Below are 19,368 nucleotides of genomic sequence, written 5' to 3'. Positions count from 1 at the left end.
CCAACTAATCAAGCACCTACATGTATTCAGAAATACATATAACTATCAATATACCTTCATTGACTTTCAGAAATTATTTTTTCAAATTATGTTACATTTGTAAATTAGATATATTATTTTCAGCTTACAATAGAATGGAAGTAGGCTGTTTTTATAAGATAGGTAACTACAAAATTTTAGACTACCTCATGAGAAGAAAATAAGTTAAAGGAATGAGAAAGGAGATGCGACATATTTTAAATAACTTTTAAACTTGTAATTTGATAGCAGGCATTGGATTGCCATGTAATTTACACTTCTAACACATCAAGATTTTTGGCTACAGGGTCCTTTGCTGTATTCTTAGCTTCATTACATGGAATGCAGATGAGTTTTTATAATTTCTATACTATGTAGATAATCCAAATGACCTTTTAAATTTCTCCAGCTTCTAATATATCTTAATTAAAGTTAATTATTTTGCTTCCTCAATTATAACATCTCAGTTTCCTCAACTATAAAATTGGGATTATAACAACACATACCCAGACTTGTTTTGAAGATAAATGAGATAATATTTGTAAATCACTTGCCACAGTGCCCCGATATAGTAGGCACTATATGAATGTTTATTCTCTTTCCTATCACCTGAACCAAAAGCACAATAGAGGCAATATCAATCCATCAATCAATAAACATTTATAAAGTACAGATTGTATACATTGTGCTAAGCAATGGAGGACAGAACAGAAGGTAAAAAACAGTCCCTGCTGTCAAAAAAACTTACAAATCTAATGTCTTCTTTATGACACACTATTCTAAGAGACCCTAGGAAAGTTATTGAACTCCTCAGTATCCCAGGCATTTCTCTAAATGCATAACTATATTAGTGGGGTTAATAACCCACACTGGTAGAGGAAATTTCTTTTTATCAACAAACTTGTGTCCAAAAATTAATATCAAAAATCAAAGAGCAGTAGTATGTTTCTTTTCAAATGTTGACTTTTCTTGAAAAGGCAGAATTATGAAAAAATATATTTAAGTCTTAAATGTTGATTCTAAAATAAAATGTATACAGAAAGGGCTTATAGTACTACAGGTTCTTTATAGAGAACATGACAAATTAGTACTTACTCTTGCTTCATTCTGCTGAAGTTTCTCTTCCATACTTAAAGCTGTTGGTGAGTCTAATAGTGCAATCTAAAATTAAAATATAAACAAGCATAATTAATAAAGAATGGTAAAGTACAGGACACACTTTTACTGGCATATAAAAAAGGATACACAATTTGTATAAAGTAGTATTCTCTGTTTAATACTATAGCTAGAACTAAAACAGCGATTCCTCCACTATCTCCTACTATATATAAAAATATACTATTATTAAATCTATATACCCGATGAGTTGCTTTATATTAATTTATCTGAATAATACAGGAAATCTATAGGTAATATTCATGATAAAAATATGTCCATGTATATTTATGAATAAATACGTACATATGCAAGTATATATACATATATATATACTTGCATAACTATCAAATCTGACACTTTTTAATAACTTGACTTCTTAAAGAACAATCAAATTTTAATAAAGCAAGTGAAGGAAATGTGAGATTCTATTAATAAATTATATAAAAATAGCATATTCATAAAATGTATTTGAAAATGTTTCAAATATGTGTACACATTGGACATGATTTTTGTCATAGAAATTTTGTTTTTAATTATAAATATAAAATAAATAATGACAAAAAAATCAAACAATGTTAAAGCTTAGGGTAACTAATATTCTCAATGAACCATGGTATTATTTGGAATACAATATTCTGGGAATATAAAATTGCCCACACTAAAAATAATATAGGAATTTATATGCTGTAATGGGCATTTAAGAACACCTGCCAACTTACTCAAGCATTACAAAATTAATTAATTTAGGATAAGTCTATATAGTCTCATACAACTATATGCTTCACAATATGATTACTGTTCATTACAGTAGACCCTCATTATTATTTTTACATATTAAGTTTATCATAGGATTTGATTTTTATTAGCATTTAAATCATGTTTGATAAAAAGGTAACAGAATGAAGTTCTCTGCCCTCTCATCCCTCCCACCCCCCTTCCTCTTCTGCAACAATAGCAATTTCACACACACACACACACACACACACACACACACATACACACACACACACACACACGTACTTTCTTAAAGACTTGAGAACTCTGATCAACACAATCTACCTCCTCACAAAAAGAAAATGGATTCAATATGAAGAATTTGACACCCATTTTAGACACAGTCATTATAGGATTTAATTTTGTTTGTTTATAACCAGGGTTTTGTTTTGTTTCGTTTTTCTAGAGGTAGTGGGGTGGAGTGGTAGAAAGTGAAAATAAGTGCTTATTAACTTTTTAAAAACAAAAACAAGAAATTGGGGGAAATGATGGGGGGAAAAAAAGGTTTCGCAGTTTGGATTTGCTTAGTAATATTCTTGGTTTGGAAATATTTGTGGTCTTTTCCCTATCAGGAAAATGGAATCATAAAATCAGGAGAATAAAGTATATATCCTGAAAATTTATCCAGTAAAATATGCACATAACGCCTTTTCAATGAAATAAGTTAAAGACAAAATGAATGCAGACACTACATATAGCTGGTTACCAATAAAAAATAATGATTATCTTGTTGACAAAATATAAAGAGAATATGTTTCTTCTTCATGCACTGCTGATCATGTCTATCCTTCCCAAATTAGGCCCTGAAATTAGCTGCCCAAATAATTGGTTTCACCCTCCAAACAGCACCATGGATGTTTGGTTTTAAATGTCATTGATTCTAATTAATTTGATATCAATGAGAGCTTTGTATTACCCTTTGGCACCTAACTATGCACTACCCTAACCAATGTGCTAAGAAGGGAAATATCAAAATCAGAGAGACCATGAAGCATGCAGAAACATTCCATAACTGGTTCCAGTCTAAAAACCAACTGGTAAACAGCAATCTCTTTGATTGACTGTAATAATGGAAATAGCCCCAGAGGTAGAGAACAATATAAAAGTACTAATTTTATACATTTTAATAGGTCAGAAGAGCAAGCTTCTGGGAGACTGGGAGCCATCTGATCCATGAGTCCAGAAGTCAAAGTCAATGCCATATTTTGCAGCCTATCAAGTACTGACATTTAAGGAAAAAGGTGTAACCTTCAAAAACTAGCCCACAGGTAACTGAGATGAGGATTCATATAGTAGCACAGTATTTTCTCTGTACATGAGTATGTTTTTCATGTTGTCTACACAATAAGCCAATCACCTGAAATCTCATTTCCATGCTAATTTACCTCAATTTTTATATGCCTTCTCAATACTTTCTTAGTCACCTCTCTCCTTTAATTGGAGAGTTAAAGAATAAATCACCTTCTCCCCAAGTCTTGCTTTATAGAGGTCTGGAATTTCAAATTTCCAGCTAACTCTCCATTTTCCATCAGGAACACTTCTTTAATTGGACTCCTCACAACATCAAAATTCTCTCCCCCATTTTTCAGCTTCCATTTGACTTCACTCATTAGATTGTACACCTTTAGAGGGCTAAGCACAATGCTTGGCACACAGTTAAGTGCTTACTTAATTGAATATTACTAAACTAAAATCCAGAGAGGATCAGGCACAAATATAGTCTTAAACTCTCTGAAATCTCTTTAGAAAGCTGAGAGCTCTCTAGATATCAATTTAGAAATGCAGAATGAGTATTTTGAAAAGATGGACTCCTTAAAATTTGGTCTTAAAATATCATGTAAGCTTTCCACTGAAAATAATGCAAAGTACTAATTAAGTCTTCCACCAAACTACTTCACAAGTGACATTCCATCTCTTGATTGATGCTGACAGGCAAAGATGAGGAGGGAGAACATTCTAAGTATGGGGAATATCTAGTGAAAATGCCTGCAGCCAAGATCATGAGGCAAAGAGGAAAAAGTAGTGGGAAGTAACGTGTAAGACTGTAGGAAGAACTAAGTTATGAAAGACAGAGTTTTTTGTATTTAATCCTTGAGATGATAGGGAAACACTAGAGTTTGTCAAGCACTTAGGTGACATGATTAGACCTTTATTTTACAAAATCACTTTGACGATTGAATGGAGGATGAATGGAGAGATCTGAAGGAAGTTGATCCTCCAGCATGCTATTACAATACAGTGCAATATAATTCTTCATCACAGCAGTGACAGTTTAAAGAGGTGATAAGGAAATATATTCAAGAGATATCGTAAAGGTGAAATTGATAGGTCTTGGGCACAAATTAGATACGGGAGAAGAGAAACAATGAGAGTCAAAGATGATACCTAAATTGTGATTCTGCAGGTTGAGAAGGATGGTATTGACTGGAAAGAGCAATAAAGGCCATGTTGTAAAGAAATTAAATATCAAGTACAAGTTTATAAATTAGCACTAGAGAACCACTGGAATGTACTGAACAGAGAACAACATGATCATGAGCATTAGGAAAATCACTGGTGGCTGTGTGGAGAACTGATAAGAATGACAAACAGAAAAAAAAAATTGTCATTACATCTATATAATTTACATTCCGATCTATAGTAAGAATAGTGAAGTTGTAGAAAACTTAAAAAAAAAATCACAGCTGTAGATCATCAATAATCATTAAATTAATGCTCTGAATATGAGCACTTTCTCTAATAACTCATAATCTAGCATAAAATCACAAAAGCCAACTAGTCTAACCTCCTCATTCTATAGTTATAGAAACTGGAGCCAGGGAAGGATAAGTGCATTGTTTGAATGCATAAAAGTACTAAATAGCAGAGGTAACATTTGAACCTAGGAAATACATTCTAAATATTAATACTTTTGAGTCCAGTAGAACTTTCAAAAAGTTATGTTCAAAAAAATAGGAGAAAAATAAAAATTTATAAAAAGAGATTGTTTAATTCTCAGTAATCTACCAGATTTTCCTCTAAGCCTAGAAACATTTCAAATAGTAACAGTGACAATATACTTATCTCCATGTTCTCCTTACTAAGTTCTGAATAAACTATCAGACTTAAATCAATGCATTGGTGGATTTTGTTGAATTATTTTCACCTCCTTTTCTTTTTCAAATCTTTACTATAAGAGGAGGCATATATTTGGAAATGAAGGTGATAGAAAAAGCAAGAGAGATGGATAAAAGTGTTTAAAAAATGAAGGATAATGCACAGATGGCTCAAGGGTTGCTCATGCATTCCAAAATTTAAAAGGCATAAAAGTCTTCCTTTAGCTCATCACATAGATCCTCTATTAATGATTTATGAAAGGATTCAGTACAGAACTGCAAAGGGTAAGATGGCAAGGATGGGTTATGACCGATGCAGGTGAAGATGAAGTACACTGGTGTATCCAATAACATCCCAGATTGAACAAAATATTACACTTTGGTCCTTTTTCTCAAAATTTGCTTCAAGTATAGAAAACAGAAAATCAAATATAGTTACCAAAAAACACATGACAAAGGATGATTTGTTATAGTATGAATTTTAATCATCTTACTATGTCCCTCCCTCTAATTAATGAGTATGAAATAAGCAATAAAACTGAAAAATCCAATTGGACATTCTAATTTGTTTTCCTCCTTTGAAGATTGGAACTTAAGTCTTTACAGCTTCTCTGAAACATTACTTTTAACGCTAAAATTCTTAAAGATTATGTTTCCTAATCTCATAATTGCATTAAAATTCTATCTTGGTCTTGTCCTCCTAATCACCATGCTCAGTCAGTATAGTACTTAAGTTTATAAGTAGCCAGTATAAAGTAATAAGAGCAGGCAGTTAAGACACCATAGGTAAAATCATATACAAATCATTCCAAAAATCACAAAAGCATAATTTGCAAATTGTATCAAAAAACCACATCCTGAGAATATATGCTAAGTTAGGGAAAGCCATCCATCCTTTGCTGTTAGAGTCTTTTGATCCTGTGATATGTAAATTGCAGATTAAGTTCCAGACAACTACCGTAAGGCCAACAGATCACCAAATGGGGCTGATAACATAATTTTATTATGTCACATCGTCTTAAAAGTTAATTTTAAAGTTTTACAAACAGTTTTGGGATGATTTGGATACATTAATACACTAACCACCCCAAGGTGACAAAGATATTTAATCTGTCCCTCATCAAACCCCTATAAAAATGAGACCCCAAACTCTTAAGGATCTATGCTGCCAAGTGCTCGTAATTCTACTTTTTGGTGACATAGGTTACTTACTATGCCTTTCTCCATCATCTTCTCTACATGTCTTCTTGTACCACCCTATTTCCATTCCCACAATTTGCTGTAACCATCACCCCCTTATAACATTTGTCGCTGTATTTTCTGTGTCATTTGTGCCTGCAACCTTTGTGCTTTATTAAAGTATGACTGAAGCCATTATGATTTTTCCCAACAAGTACTGAGTATCCCTGTTCCATTTCACAATTTAATTAGCCAATCAATAATTTAACAAAATTTATTCTATAAGGTTGCCTGAAAATTTCATTAGCAGATTTGGTACAAATTGCAAAATTTTGTTATCATATCATGATTTTTAAAAGTTTATCTACCTTAAATTTTTTTCACTATACGTACTTCTCAAAATTGTGTCTATAAATCATGGCAGATTCTGAATGCTCTGCAAATGTGTATTTCCCAAAATTGTATTTAGAAATCACTGCAGATTTTGAATGCTCTGCAAACTCTTACTGCAAATATCTTTTATTTCTTAAAATCCATACTTTAAACACCTAAATACTGCCTCTTACTCCAACTACCTTGGCTCTATTCTGCTCCCAATTTCTATCCTTTTAATTAAAGAAAACCTTAGTAGAATGCAAAAGAAGAAGAACAAGTCACAGGAGAGAATTTAAATATTGTAATGGTTCACAGTGATAGTTTGGCTTAGAAAATAGTGCATCAGGGAAGTGCGTCACAAACCTATCAACCAAATGAACCTACAAGTTCAAGTTCATGGATAGTAAGATTATGAGTCCATTCCAAAACCCTGCATAAGGAATTTATCCTCCATTCTAATATGTTCCATTCTACAAATGGAAGCTTCCAAAAACTAAAATATGTTTAGAACTGAAGACAAAATGTTCACCTCAATGAATCTTTCTTATCCAATAGTTGGGCATTTTGAAGGGAAGAAACATAAAACATACTACATGGCTTAGGAAACTTCAAAGTTCAAGCTTTTATCCTGTTTTTCATCTTGCTTTAATGCAAAGTTATTAGTGAGCTGACTATTTCCAAGATTACTAGAAATCTTGACCACAACTTTATGAAAGATAATATGATCCAGAAAAAGCCTTTTAAGTTTAAAAGTAGTTACATGAGCTATATTAATAATTATGTTTGGGGTGGGGGAGGATGCATAGTTTTTTGCTGCCTAAGAATGTGGAAAAGAAGGGAAGTTTTATTTCTGACTGTTCAAAAGTAAACTTTAAAAAAATTTCATTTTAGATTTCCTGCAAAAGCAGCTTCATACTCTAAGTAGAGTTATAATTTCTAGCAGATATAAACTCTCATGCTACAGACTTCTGGTAGAAACTATGTGGAATAAAATTCTGCATTAAAACAAGTTTGTTATGGAGCTCCTCTAAAAACCTGAATTACCTAAGTACCAAGAGGCACTAGGAATAAAATACTTACTTAAAAAGTAAGCATTCAACAATAGATTATTGTGAAGCTCCAGGAAGTCATATTATAACAATATTAAAACAAAACAAATACCCCGTGTATTATGAATTTCTGTATAATAATGACATATTTCAAACTTTTCCTTGTCTTAAAACTAAAAACCACAAGTCTAAACCATGAATTAAGAGTCTATTGTATTTTGCTGAATGGCCCAATGAAAATTTATGCAAAATTGTTATCTATTAGGTTATTAATCACATCAAATTTAGCAAAAAAAATTTCTTTTACAAAAGCCAATTGGAACTTGATGTAAGGAGGGAAAATCAGCTTATTCATTCATAGCTTCAGCTAGCACTTATTTACTCAAGTCAATATAATGAGTGAGATAATTATCTCATTAAGATCCAGAAATAGATGCTATTACTCAAAGAAAATTATTCATAAAATCTCAGAGAAATCTAACCTGATTCCCTTGGGCAAGCAGAGTTTTAAGTCTGGCTATTTCAGCTCGGAGCTCACGAATGAGTTTGACGTTAGGATCCTCATTAATGGTAGGCTTGTTGATGATGTTTTTGGCTCTATTTGCATAACGAAGAGTACTTAGGGTTTCTCCATAATTGACATCGGCAGGTGAAATAGCTGTGAAGAATGAATTCAAAAATTATTTATCCAGCACTGAGTTTCATTTAATACAAACTTGGTTCATAATCTAAAAGTCACATTAACCTCAGATTGTCGAGAAGATAAACATTCACTATTCTAGTAATGAATATTAAAAATTATCTAAGATTTAAGGAGAGTGTTCACTACCAAATTAAATTTCAGTTAGCTTGACTCAATTCTACAATTAAACACTTAGTAAATCTGAAATTAATAGCCATACAAAAAGGACTTAGTGGACTGATCCTCTTATATGAAAAGAAAATTACCATTAAATTTTTCAATAATAAAGTACAATTTGAAATATAACACAAAGCGAAAACATGAAATTAAAAGAATAAGAGCTGATTAGGAGCAGTTTCTTAACCAAGAAATGTGGACTTTATGCAGATGGGACAGGGTCTTCTTATTCTATTTTTCCATCAAACAAAAAAAGAAAATGTACTTTTTGGTTTTTTCTCCATTCAAAAAGTTGTCATAATTATTTACAAAATACTAAAAAGGAGATTTGATATAACTCTGTCCTAAAATATCTAAGATTTGCTACAATCAGAGGACCTCCAGAAACCTAACCAGAATATTACATGTAGGAATAAGCAAGTTCCAAGAGTTTTATTAGCTAATTCCCTTCACTTTAGCAAAATGTTTTACAAGGATAAGTAGAAAAAGAAGGAATAGCTAAATTTGAGTATTTCTAATTGCTAGCCCTAAATGTAGTGTATTTTATAAGATTCTATCATATGTAGATGGGAACACATTCAAGAGAAATTCTTTTAAAATACATGAAGTAAGCAGAGGTAATAGAGAAGATCCAGAAGCCTCTGACTTAATACCATACAGAAAAAATATTCCTAAGCCTTTAAAATTAAAAGAAATAATATATTTCAAGAGAAAAAAATTAATAAACTTACACATATATCTTTCTGACTGAATTTACAACTGACCTGTCTTTCAATTCTCAAGTTAGTTATACAGAACCTAGTCTCCACTGAGCTCTTGTACTGAGTTTATACATTTATCAAGGTAAAAGTTGAAATGGCCTTTAGAAATCATCTAGCAGACTTTGTATTTTACAGATTTTACAGGTTTAAATGACTAAATGATCCAAGAAATAAGTAGTAGTCAGGATTTTAATTTAGCTTTTAGGTTCTTTATAGTATATCATGCTTCTTACAACTTCTTCATTCCTCAGTATTATATGACAACATCAAAAGTAGAATAACTTAACCAAAAAAACCAAAAACAATGGACTAAACTGGCATTTTCTAAAAACCAATACTGTTTTTGATAGTTCTTATCATTCATAACTAATAATCTTAGCGATGAAGAAGTAAAACACACACACGTATATCCCAAACTCAATCCACATTTAAATATGTATGTGCATGTTTGCATGTGTGCACATGTATGGTATACACTTATGTGCATTATACAGTGATGTACATATTGATATACTGGTATGCATAAATGCATGCACACAGATACACGTGTGTGATCTTTTTGAGTTCCAATCTGGCGACAAGCACCAATTAGCTGTATGACCCTGGACAACTCATTTAACTCTATTTGCCTCAGTTTCCTTATCTGTAAAATGAGCAAGACACACACACACACACACACACACACACACACATACACACACACACAAATATACACATACATATTTCTATGTATTGACACAGATGAAAGTTTACTTCTTGATTGTTAAGATTTCTAGCTATCTAGACAAGGAGAAAGAGACCCTAAAGATATTTTAAGATAAGTTTCTATTGGAGGGAAGAGTCTAGGTTACTCCTTCATGGGGAGGAGAAAAAGAATGCTATCCCCCTGGGAACAATACAAGGCTGCTGCTAGTGAAGCCATTGCTATGGGGAGGAAACGGAGAATAAGTGGAATGAAGAAATCCACTAGGCAGAGCAAGATGCAGGAAGTATGCCATCTGGTAGCTCTCTAGTCTAACTAATTAGTCTTGCTAAATAGGTGCAGTAAGCCCATTTGTTTCTACTTCTTGAGAGACTACTAGTTTTTCTGGTGTCTAGTTGCAGTTTGGGTAGTAGTGTGAGCCTATGTAAGTTTTGTTAAAGTAACTTTTGTAACAAAATTTCACTTCATTGAATAAAATAAAAATATTCTAATTAAAGTTAACTCACAAATAAAGAGTCTATCTTATTGCTTAAAGCATTTTAAATATTCTAAAGTAAAAAATTCTGTTCATAAAATCAAGGATTGCCACAGTTCCAGAAGGAAAGCCTAGAAAAGTCAGTGAAGACAAAAGAAAGGGGCTGACTGCAATGTAAGATAATTAGATTGGATAAAGAAGACTCTTCTAGCAACGAAGGGACTTACATAATAGATACAGATGCTAAGGAGAGTTGACTGTCTCCTGCTGTGTTGACCTTATAAAATCGGCTCTTCATATAAGACAGTTTAAAACATAGCTTTGTTAGAATACAGATGACTTCTCAATAGCTTCCCCAGTCTCTGACAGATGAATGAGCAAATTATGGCCAGGGCAACCCTCTTTATATCACAGAATTTTATGCCTAGACAGGAACTCGGTCTGTTACAGATAAAGAAACTGAGGCCCACAAAGGTTGACAAGAAGCTGAGTCCCCTATTCCACAATTCAGAGGTCTTTAAACTATAACATCAAACAACTTCAGAAAGACTTTTCTTTGTTATTTGCTAAAATCTATTCTGAAGATGACTGTGTACATGAATATTCGACTTTACAATTCAAGGTTAATGCTGACTACTATCCTTAGAGATGAAAAGCAGAAATTACCACACCAACTAGGATGCATTTCTCTCTCTCACCATATTATTGCCTCTTTTTTCTATTATCTTTGCTAGCTTTGGTTTTTGCTAATTTTTTAATGAAATTACATTTCAAATCTTTATTGATAGTATAAGGAAGAAAATTACATGCTCTTACCAGTATAGATGTAAATGAATAATAACTGATATACACTGTTCGTTTATTAAAGAAAATCATGCTTCTTACAACTTCTTTGTTATATGATTATACTATTCCCTAGTATTATAAAAACTTATTTAATGCTAATGGATAATTAATTTGATTCCATTGGAAAAAATATCTCTACAATATGTTTATAGGCTTTTCTTGCATTCATGTGATAATTATAGGTCTAATAGGGTGAAGTTGTTCACCTATAAAAGTTCACTAAAGTCAAAGATATTCATAATTTAAGAAATTTAAATGTCTAATCATATTTTATCCCTTAACTCTATGAGGGGAAAAAGTCACTACTAATAAATAAGGTTGCTATACTTCTTGGTCTTCACTTTTTAAAACATATTCTCATAAAACACTTTCAGATTGCCACATTATAGTATTCTGAGGCTGAAGATACATCCACCATCATTTAATGAATGAAGATAAATAATAAAAATGAAGCAACAATATTTTCCAACAAGAACAGAAAAGGTTATGAACAAGAAAAGCTTCACTGACCTTTAACTCAGGAATTCCTATTCTTAACCACTGGAGGTGAGGTGGGATACCAAAGAAAAATCTAAGGAAGGGACTCCGTGGGATATTCACACTAACATGAAGCAGCTTGTAACATTACAAGGAAATAGATGGTACTTGAAATGTTTTATGCTAATCTGATGCATAAGGAAAAGAGAATACTTTACCAAATATTTACTGATTTATTCAAGATACTATCGAGAAAAAGAGAAAATATGTTCTCTTTCATCAATCAAGGTAGAAATTTTAAAATGTACAAATGTAACAAGTTTCATTCATGCTTAAAATAGTCATAAAATAATGTGCCATGTGTATAGCTCAAACAGATTAACCTTATTGTTTCACCCACAGGTGGACAATTCTCAAATTAGACAGTAATTTGGGGCTTTCCCTTCCTTTCTTCAAGTGTTGAAGGACAAGAGATGACAAAAATGCATGCTGACAAATCATTTTTTTCCTCTTTCAAATATTGAATTTAATGATATCTCTCACTCCCTAGGACATAAATGTGGGGTTTTTTAAAATCTGTTTTAAAACTAGAAAAAAAGAGGATTTCAAGAATGGTGAGATGATGCTGTAGAAAGAGCTGATTTGGAAAACCTGGCTTGATGGACAAAGCTATGAACTAGATGAAAGCTTAAACAAATCTCTCAACTTCTCTAGTATTGCTTCCTCATCTATAAAATGCTAAGTTCTGGAATTTGATGATTGTAGGATCTCTATCTCTAAATTTTAAACAGAAAAAGATATACTTTTTTTTTTTTAAATCCTGGTAATTTTGAACAATCTTTACCTCATAATTTGCATTTTCTTTAAAAAAAAAATAAAGTAAAACACTATTAGTAAATTAATTGACTTTTTTACTCAGCACTTTACAGCCAATAATAAGATGTGTTTGTTTTTTTACAACTATAGGGACCATGGTAAAATGAAAAAAGCGCTAGCTGTGTGCCCCTGGGCAAGTTACTTAACCCCAAATGCCTCAGCAAAAAGCAAAACAAACAAACAAAAAATTTAGCTAAAAATAGGAGAAATGCAGCATGACAACAGAGATGGAAGGAGTTAATAAGGCTCTTTTAAAGATGGAGAAGGTGACTTGGGCATGTCAGAAACTCAGGGAAGAAACAAATAGGAAGAAATTTGAGGGCAAATGCCTAGAAAAGATTGGTAGATATGGGGACAAGAGTACAAGAGGAGTTGGATTTGGAAAGAGGAAGGAATATATCAGCATCAGAGACTGGAATGAAGGAGATAGTAGGACATAAAACCAAATGAGAGGAAAGGGAAAAGATGGGGCTCATCTTAACTGCCCTCAAGATTCCCAACTGAGAAGGTAAGGTGGAAGATGCTGTAGGAGATCTGAAAAAAGTGAAGGTTTGTTAGAACCACTGTGGTAAGCCAGATTAAAAAAATCAGTTAGGAAATAGAAAAATGACCTTGCTGTTGCAAAGGTTTAGATGAGAAAAAGTAACATGTTTATAGAGAACCCAAAAGGAAATAAAGTCTTGTGACTTGTGCCAGTTCAGTAACACATGAAATGGTTGGAGTAATCCAAGGCATGCTCAAAGGGGAGATGGAATCATGGCCAAGCAGCAGCTGGAAAGTTGATCCCCAGGAACTGAATTACCATCTACAAACTTTTCTGAGGTGGGAGAAATGACAGCCAGAAAGTGTCCACACACCAAAGCAAGACCAAAAAGTGCTCAAACTTCCTGTGCTGAAGACCCCGCTGCCTTTGTAAGGAAGCGTTTCTACTGTGAGCCTCACCTGCTCACTAGGCTATGTTTGACACATCTTCCTTAGGCCAGCAAGCCACAGTCTGAAGACTGAACAGCCTGTATGGCTCATTTGGGGGCAAAGCTGACAGATTCAACATAGGGAGCAAGTGCTGCTCCCCTGAAAGAAGGCAGAGGCCTGGTGGAAGAATTCCAATTCAGAGGTATATCTGAACATGGATAGAGCCAACTTTCCTAATGAAAACCAAAAAGATGTTTCAGGTTGAATGAAAAAAAAAATTTTTTTTTTCGGGGTGGGGAGAGAAGGGGAAAGATTAAAAAAATAATGTAAAGCTGAACTGCTCATCAGAGAACTCAAGAGTGGGAAGGAAGAGAAGTGTAACCAAAGCAGAGGCAATGCTTCTTCTATTGAAGAGTTAGAGGAATTGGAGATCATCTTAACTAAATCAAGTTTTACTTATTAAAGTTTTACATCTATTTTTAATTTTAATATTGACTATATTCTAATCTATAAAAGAAAATTCATTTACTTTTAATCCTAGAGTCCTTCATTTTTTCCCCTGTAGATTATAAAGCTTTATACAAATGCTTATTAATTCTTATAATGCAGGTTGGTAACTCCCAATAAGAAAAAAAAAATTCTCCACCCCTCTTTTAAACAAAAATAAAATTTAGGCATTTACCCACACACATACTATTACTTTGGTTTTATAATCAAGGAATAGACACAGTCTCAATGATTTAGTAATATAGTTGCTAATGCACATAGGACACAGACCATATTAGCTGATAAGCTTTTAAGACAGAAAAGAAAAACTATTCATTGAAAAAGGTGTAAATAGTGTGAATTTCTAACAAGCAACATTAAGTCTAAATACATATAACTGTTTCATACAAGGCACAATATACACTAGAGAAAGAATTAAAACTCTTACTGGCAATCATGATAGTTTTAGAGTTTCCTCCAAGGCTATCTTTTAGCAACCAAGTCAAAACAGAGTCCCTGTAAGGCACGAATACTTGCTTCTTCTTTACAGCATCCTGAGATAAATCGGCTGTAGGGGAAAAAACAGGCTTATGAAGGTTTTCCCCCCTTTATTTCTGGTTCAAAAGAGCTTTAAATTATTATTCTACAATAAAAACACTAAGCTTAATTGCTTCATTGTAACAATGCAAGAAGAGGTATAGAAGGAAGCTAAGAGCAACACCATGACTTACCTAAGGCAGAAATAACATTTCCCAGAGTAACAAGGGATTTGTTAATGTTCCCTCCTTCCTTCAATCTAACCCCAGTAGCTCCGGTGGCATCTGCTCGCTCACTCCCTGCCAGATCAACCAAGTGGATCTTGCTCACAGTTTCACATGGCATTTCTGAATCAAATTTTGCCTGGAGTAAAGTACACAAACAAAAATGAAAAGGTACATGGATCTCTGATGTTGTTTATGAAACAAATTTTAATTATTTCCCACTCTTCCCTGTGGGTTTTCAGGGGATGGTTTGGATGTTTTTGTTTTTTTTTTTTTTAATGTTTTATTGCTCTTATGCTGACTATAAAGCTGAAAATTAAATTTAATACAACCAAAATACTTAAAACATATTTGATGTGGTTTTATTTCTTTTATTTAGGGAAGATAATAGTAACCATTTAAACATTTTTTGCTATTAAACTATACAGAGGTTATTTGTCCAAGTATAAATTTGAGGTCAGTTTCAACTTTGAGATTATCTAATATTATGATTAGTTTCTTCCACACATGATTTTCTAATTTGCTTGTTATACATAGATTAAACAGTCATATTGAGGATGTCTAATTAATACACTGACCCATTCCTTTCCATAATAGAAAATATGAAACTCAAGATAATGACATGCCTTGCCTGAGGTCACATGTAATTAAGTATAACAAGCAGGATCTGAACCCAGATTCTCTGACCATATAATCAAAGGTCTTTTTATCACATCGTGAAACCTTCCGTGAGATGCCAAGCAGAACATCCATGTAAAGCTGTACACCAATCAGGAGGTAATTAATTTATCCGGCTTCAATTTCATGAGATTGCTAGATAACATTTTATTAATTTACTTCAAAGATCTACCAAAATTTTCTTTTCTATATGAGTTTTACCTGACTTTTAAAACTAAATAAACAAAAAAAAAAAATATTGTATTTTTGATTCTGAAATTAATTGTTTCCAAAGTCCCCGGTAAAAAAATAATTTTTCCTTATTCCAAAAATAGTATATCAAGTAACGAATCACAGTATTAGATAATCTCAAAGTTGAAAGTGACCTCAAAAACCATCTATTCCAACTTGTACTTGAACATTCTCTCTATAAAGTGTTAAAAAAAGAAAAATATTTAGAAGGATCAATAATTATTGTTCTTTTTATGCAATAAAAGACATAAAATCAATAGTGATGAAAGATAAAATGGAAAAAATTTATAACAATTTGGAGCTAGAAATCAAGGAGCCGTAATTAAGCCCCTGATCAGAAAAATGCAAATATGTCACACAGTACATCAAATCAAAGAATGAGGAACTAAGACCTTAACTAGTAAAAATGCCACCGAATTTAACTGGAGATAAATTCTTCATTTTCTTTCAATTGTAAAGTATTCAAGGATATTTTGAGATGGGTCTTCCTCTATGTTGAACAGGCTAAAAGCATAGTAGTTACACAAGGCCAGACTCCATTATTTGTCTATTGTTTTTTTTTTTTCCTACCTGGGTTAGACCAACCCTCCTAAGACAGCGTGGTGGTCCTCTGCTACCAGGGGCTCAAAAGAATGGTGTCAGCCCTAGTGTAGACTCATCAGCTTAAGCTCAAATTCCCAAACTCAAGTGAACCATCAGCCTCAAGCATGCCCACAAGCAAGAACTAAAATATGCATTACTACATGAAGCTAAGGAATTTTTCCCAAAATCCAGAACTAAAACATAAAGCCTAATCTAATGTTTAAAATTCAGTGTTTTACTATGGGGGTGAGATTAGGCACCTCTATTTATTATTTCCACTTAACTGACTTTATAAGGGCTCTTGAAGTTTTCCATATACTTTTTACATTTTCTCTTATTTGAACCTCACAACAATCTTAAAAGGCACTACAGATTATCACAAATATTTCCAAATTAAAAAAAAAAAAAAAAACTGAGGCTGCTACTATCAGAGGTAAGATTAAATCCAGTTCTCTGATGATTCCAAGTCCAAAAGTCTTTCCATTATACCATGATATCTCTCTAAAGACTTAAATGTTAGATTCCAGTTTTTCTCTCTAAATACTTTAGACTTTTGAAAAATGTCTGTTCTGTTCTCCACTGAAGTTCTATATTGGATGCCCCAGAGTGTGCAGAGGAGACTTGTTCTTAAAAAGCTATGCCAGTGCGGAGCATAAATTGACAGGTCTTACCTACATCTACCTAGAAAGAGTTTGAGGCTGGCCCTGGTGAAAACTATATAGCTATCAGCAAAGTTTAGGTTCATCACCACCAGTGAATGAATATATATAGTATATCACCTCATAAAGATCATCTACTATGGCAGAATTAAGATGTAATCTACATGAATGGAAAAATCATTTACTCTTAAGAAATCCCAGTAGCTCCTTCAATTATAAGTCTGTTTTGTTAGTCCACGTATTAAGCTGAATTTCAATTGTAATAACTTCCATATATATTCAACACTTGATTTTTGATTACAATGAATTTCTGCATTAGTACTTATAAATGTTCATTTCTCCTTTCATAACATTCTAACAATCATAATCAAGTATGCTAGGGGAAATCCATGGGGTGATAATGGACCTTGACACAATTATTCATCTTGGCCTCCAGCTGACTTGACTCACAATCTATTATCTCCCACAGAGTTTACAAGAATGAAAACTTTTGCTTAATTAAGCATATGAACAAGTTTTTAAGTCTAGTATAGAACTAAAGTTTGCTATATACTTCTTAAGGGTATACCTGAAGACACTACAAACTACTCTAACTGTAACTCTAGAAAAAAAAATGCAACTATCATACACTTCATTCTTTCTTAATAAAAAAAAAAAAAATCAACCATCTTTGCTGCCTCTTTCTCTGGGTAACAATAATAATTAGCCTATGTTGCTCATCAAGAACTAGACATAAGGAATTCAGGAAGTAAATTTGTTGATTGAAGGGGCCCTTAGTTCTCTTACCTGAGTGAAGTTGATGGTAAAAATGGCATGAGATCTGCTGCTAACATCATTCATTCCTGTTGCAGCAGTGGTTCGATTTATATTCCCTGCATCCATAAGTTCTTCTACATCACTGTAATTCTGTACTAAATGTTTTGACAAATCTGAAATACAAAAACCAATTTAAAAAAAGAAATCTCTGCAATTTCATTAAATACCATACAACTTTGTCAATAAGCAGTCCAATTAGAGTATTTGCTTTTTTAAATGCAAGAATATAATCACGTTAGTATATATAATCATGCTTTATATATTACCCTAAAACTGAAAAATTATACAAAAAAAAGAACAAATGAAGCTTACAAAAAATATGTTCATATTGAGAAGGAATAATAATCAAGGAATAGATAGCAATATGGTATGGCAGAAAGCATACCAGATCTGCAGTGAAAAGATCCCCCAGTCTCAGCTCTGCCAACAATACATATGACTTCAGGCAGTTGACTTTAATTCTCTGAGGCTCTGTTTTCTCATCTATTAAAGGATTAAAGATCTTCTTTAACTCAAAATCTACCATCATATAGTCCTCAAAGAAAGCTCCCCAGTATATTGGATAGACGTGAACAAAAGTTCACAGGATAAAAATATGAGAATAGTTTGCAATCTGAACCATTTGAAGGAGTATCCATAAAAATGAAATTATGAATCCATTGAAGTGTATTAAGTAGTCTAAAATTATATGTATGTAATAAAATAATTTGGGAGTTTCCTCCCACATGACCCAACAATGGCTGCCCATCCACTGTGACTCTTAAGTGGTGCCCTCCTATATCTTCACCACAGAGAATGAACCTAATGTTTTGGAGGTCTTCCTGGAATTCTCTCAACATTGCAATAGTAATAGTGAATCACTCTGGCTTTCTACCTGCCATCAATCTCCACATAAGACCAGTCAGTGCATCTTCTTTTCCTACAATATAACTCTTTGATAATATTTTTATACTTTTGTTTTTTTCAGAGTTCCTCAATGCTTTCACATTACTATCTGTTCACACTCACCCTACAAGCCTATCTATTACCATTGTCTGTTAGCCAACTGTATTCCATGTCTTACTTCCACATAACATTAGTAAAAAATTGGGAGGATTAAAAACTGGGCCTGTACTTTTATACAAAAGCTAGGGGTCAATGAAGCAGTTTTGAATTTCCCAAAAGAAACTCTGCTTACCTCATCATCCATCTAAACTCTCTCTTCCAGATATATATATATATATATACACACACACAGATAGATATACTCTAAAGAGCGTCCATCGAAATGTATGTCAAAAGCTGAGCAACAACAACTTTTCATCCTCTTGAATACTCCATGTAAATGGTACAATGTGATCCAAAAACATGTATCTGGAGGACTACTTCACCTACAAGAATTCACTTTTCAAACTAGACTCCATGCTGTCTTGGGTGAATATACATCATCCTTCCTTAAGCACTTTTGTTTTTATTAGAGCAGACAACATTAACAATTATCATATCTTAAGAAAACCTGAATGATTTTGATGTAAAAAATGAGACAATTGCTTGTTAAAATAGCCTGCAAGAAATAAATTAGAGGAACACAGGATAGTTTACCTCAGATCTGTGGAAGA

At 32.8% G+C, this 19,368-nt stretch overlaps 1 protein-coding gene across 2 annotated transcripts in view; it reads right to left on the bottom strand.

Annotated features, from left to right (window-relative positions):
• The window catches only part of KIF16B (kinesin family member 16B), a 341,764-nt gene that overhangs the window by 258,568 nt on the left and 63,828 nt on the right, over positions 1-19,368 (bottom strand). For both annotated transcript variants that reach the window (XM_051975895.1, XM_051975896.1), the window contains exons 7-11: positions 17,741-17,883; positions 14,775-14,943; positions 14,492-14,611; positions 8,131-8,306; positions 1,114-1,179 (exon numbers count right to left, since the gene is read on the bottom strand). In XM_051975895.1, coding sequence (XP_051831855.1) covers positions 1,114-1,179; positions 8,131-8,306; positions 14,492-14,611; positions 14,775-14,943; positions 17,741-17,883 — 674 coding nt within the window. The remainder of the gene's footprint in view (positions 1-1,113; positions 1,180-8,130; positions 8,307-14,491; positions 14,612-14,774; positions 14,944-17,740; positions 17,884-19,368) is intronic.

The sequence above is a fragment of the Antechinus flavipes genome, chromosome 2 (genome assembly GCF_016432865.1).
Source record: "Antechinus flavipes isolate AdamAnt ecotype Samford, QLD, Australia chromosome 2, AdamAnt_v2, whole genome shotgun sequence".
NCBI classification, from domain to species: domain Eukaryota; kingdom Metazoa; phylum Chordata; class Mammalia; order Dasyuromorphia; family Dasyuridae; genus Antechinus; species Antechinus flavipes.
This window is presented reverse-complemented; position numbering and strand designations above follow the sequence as displayed.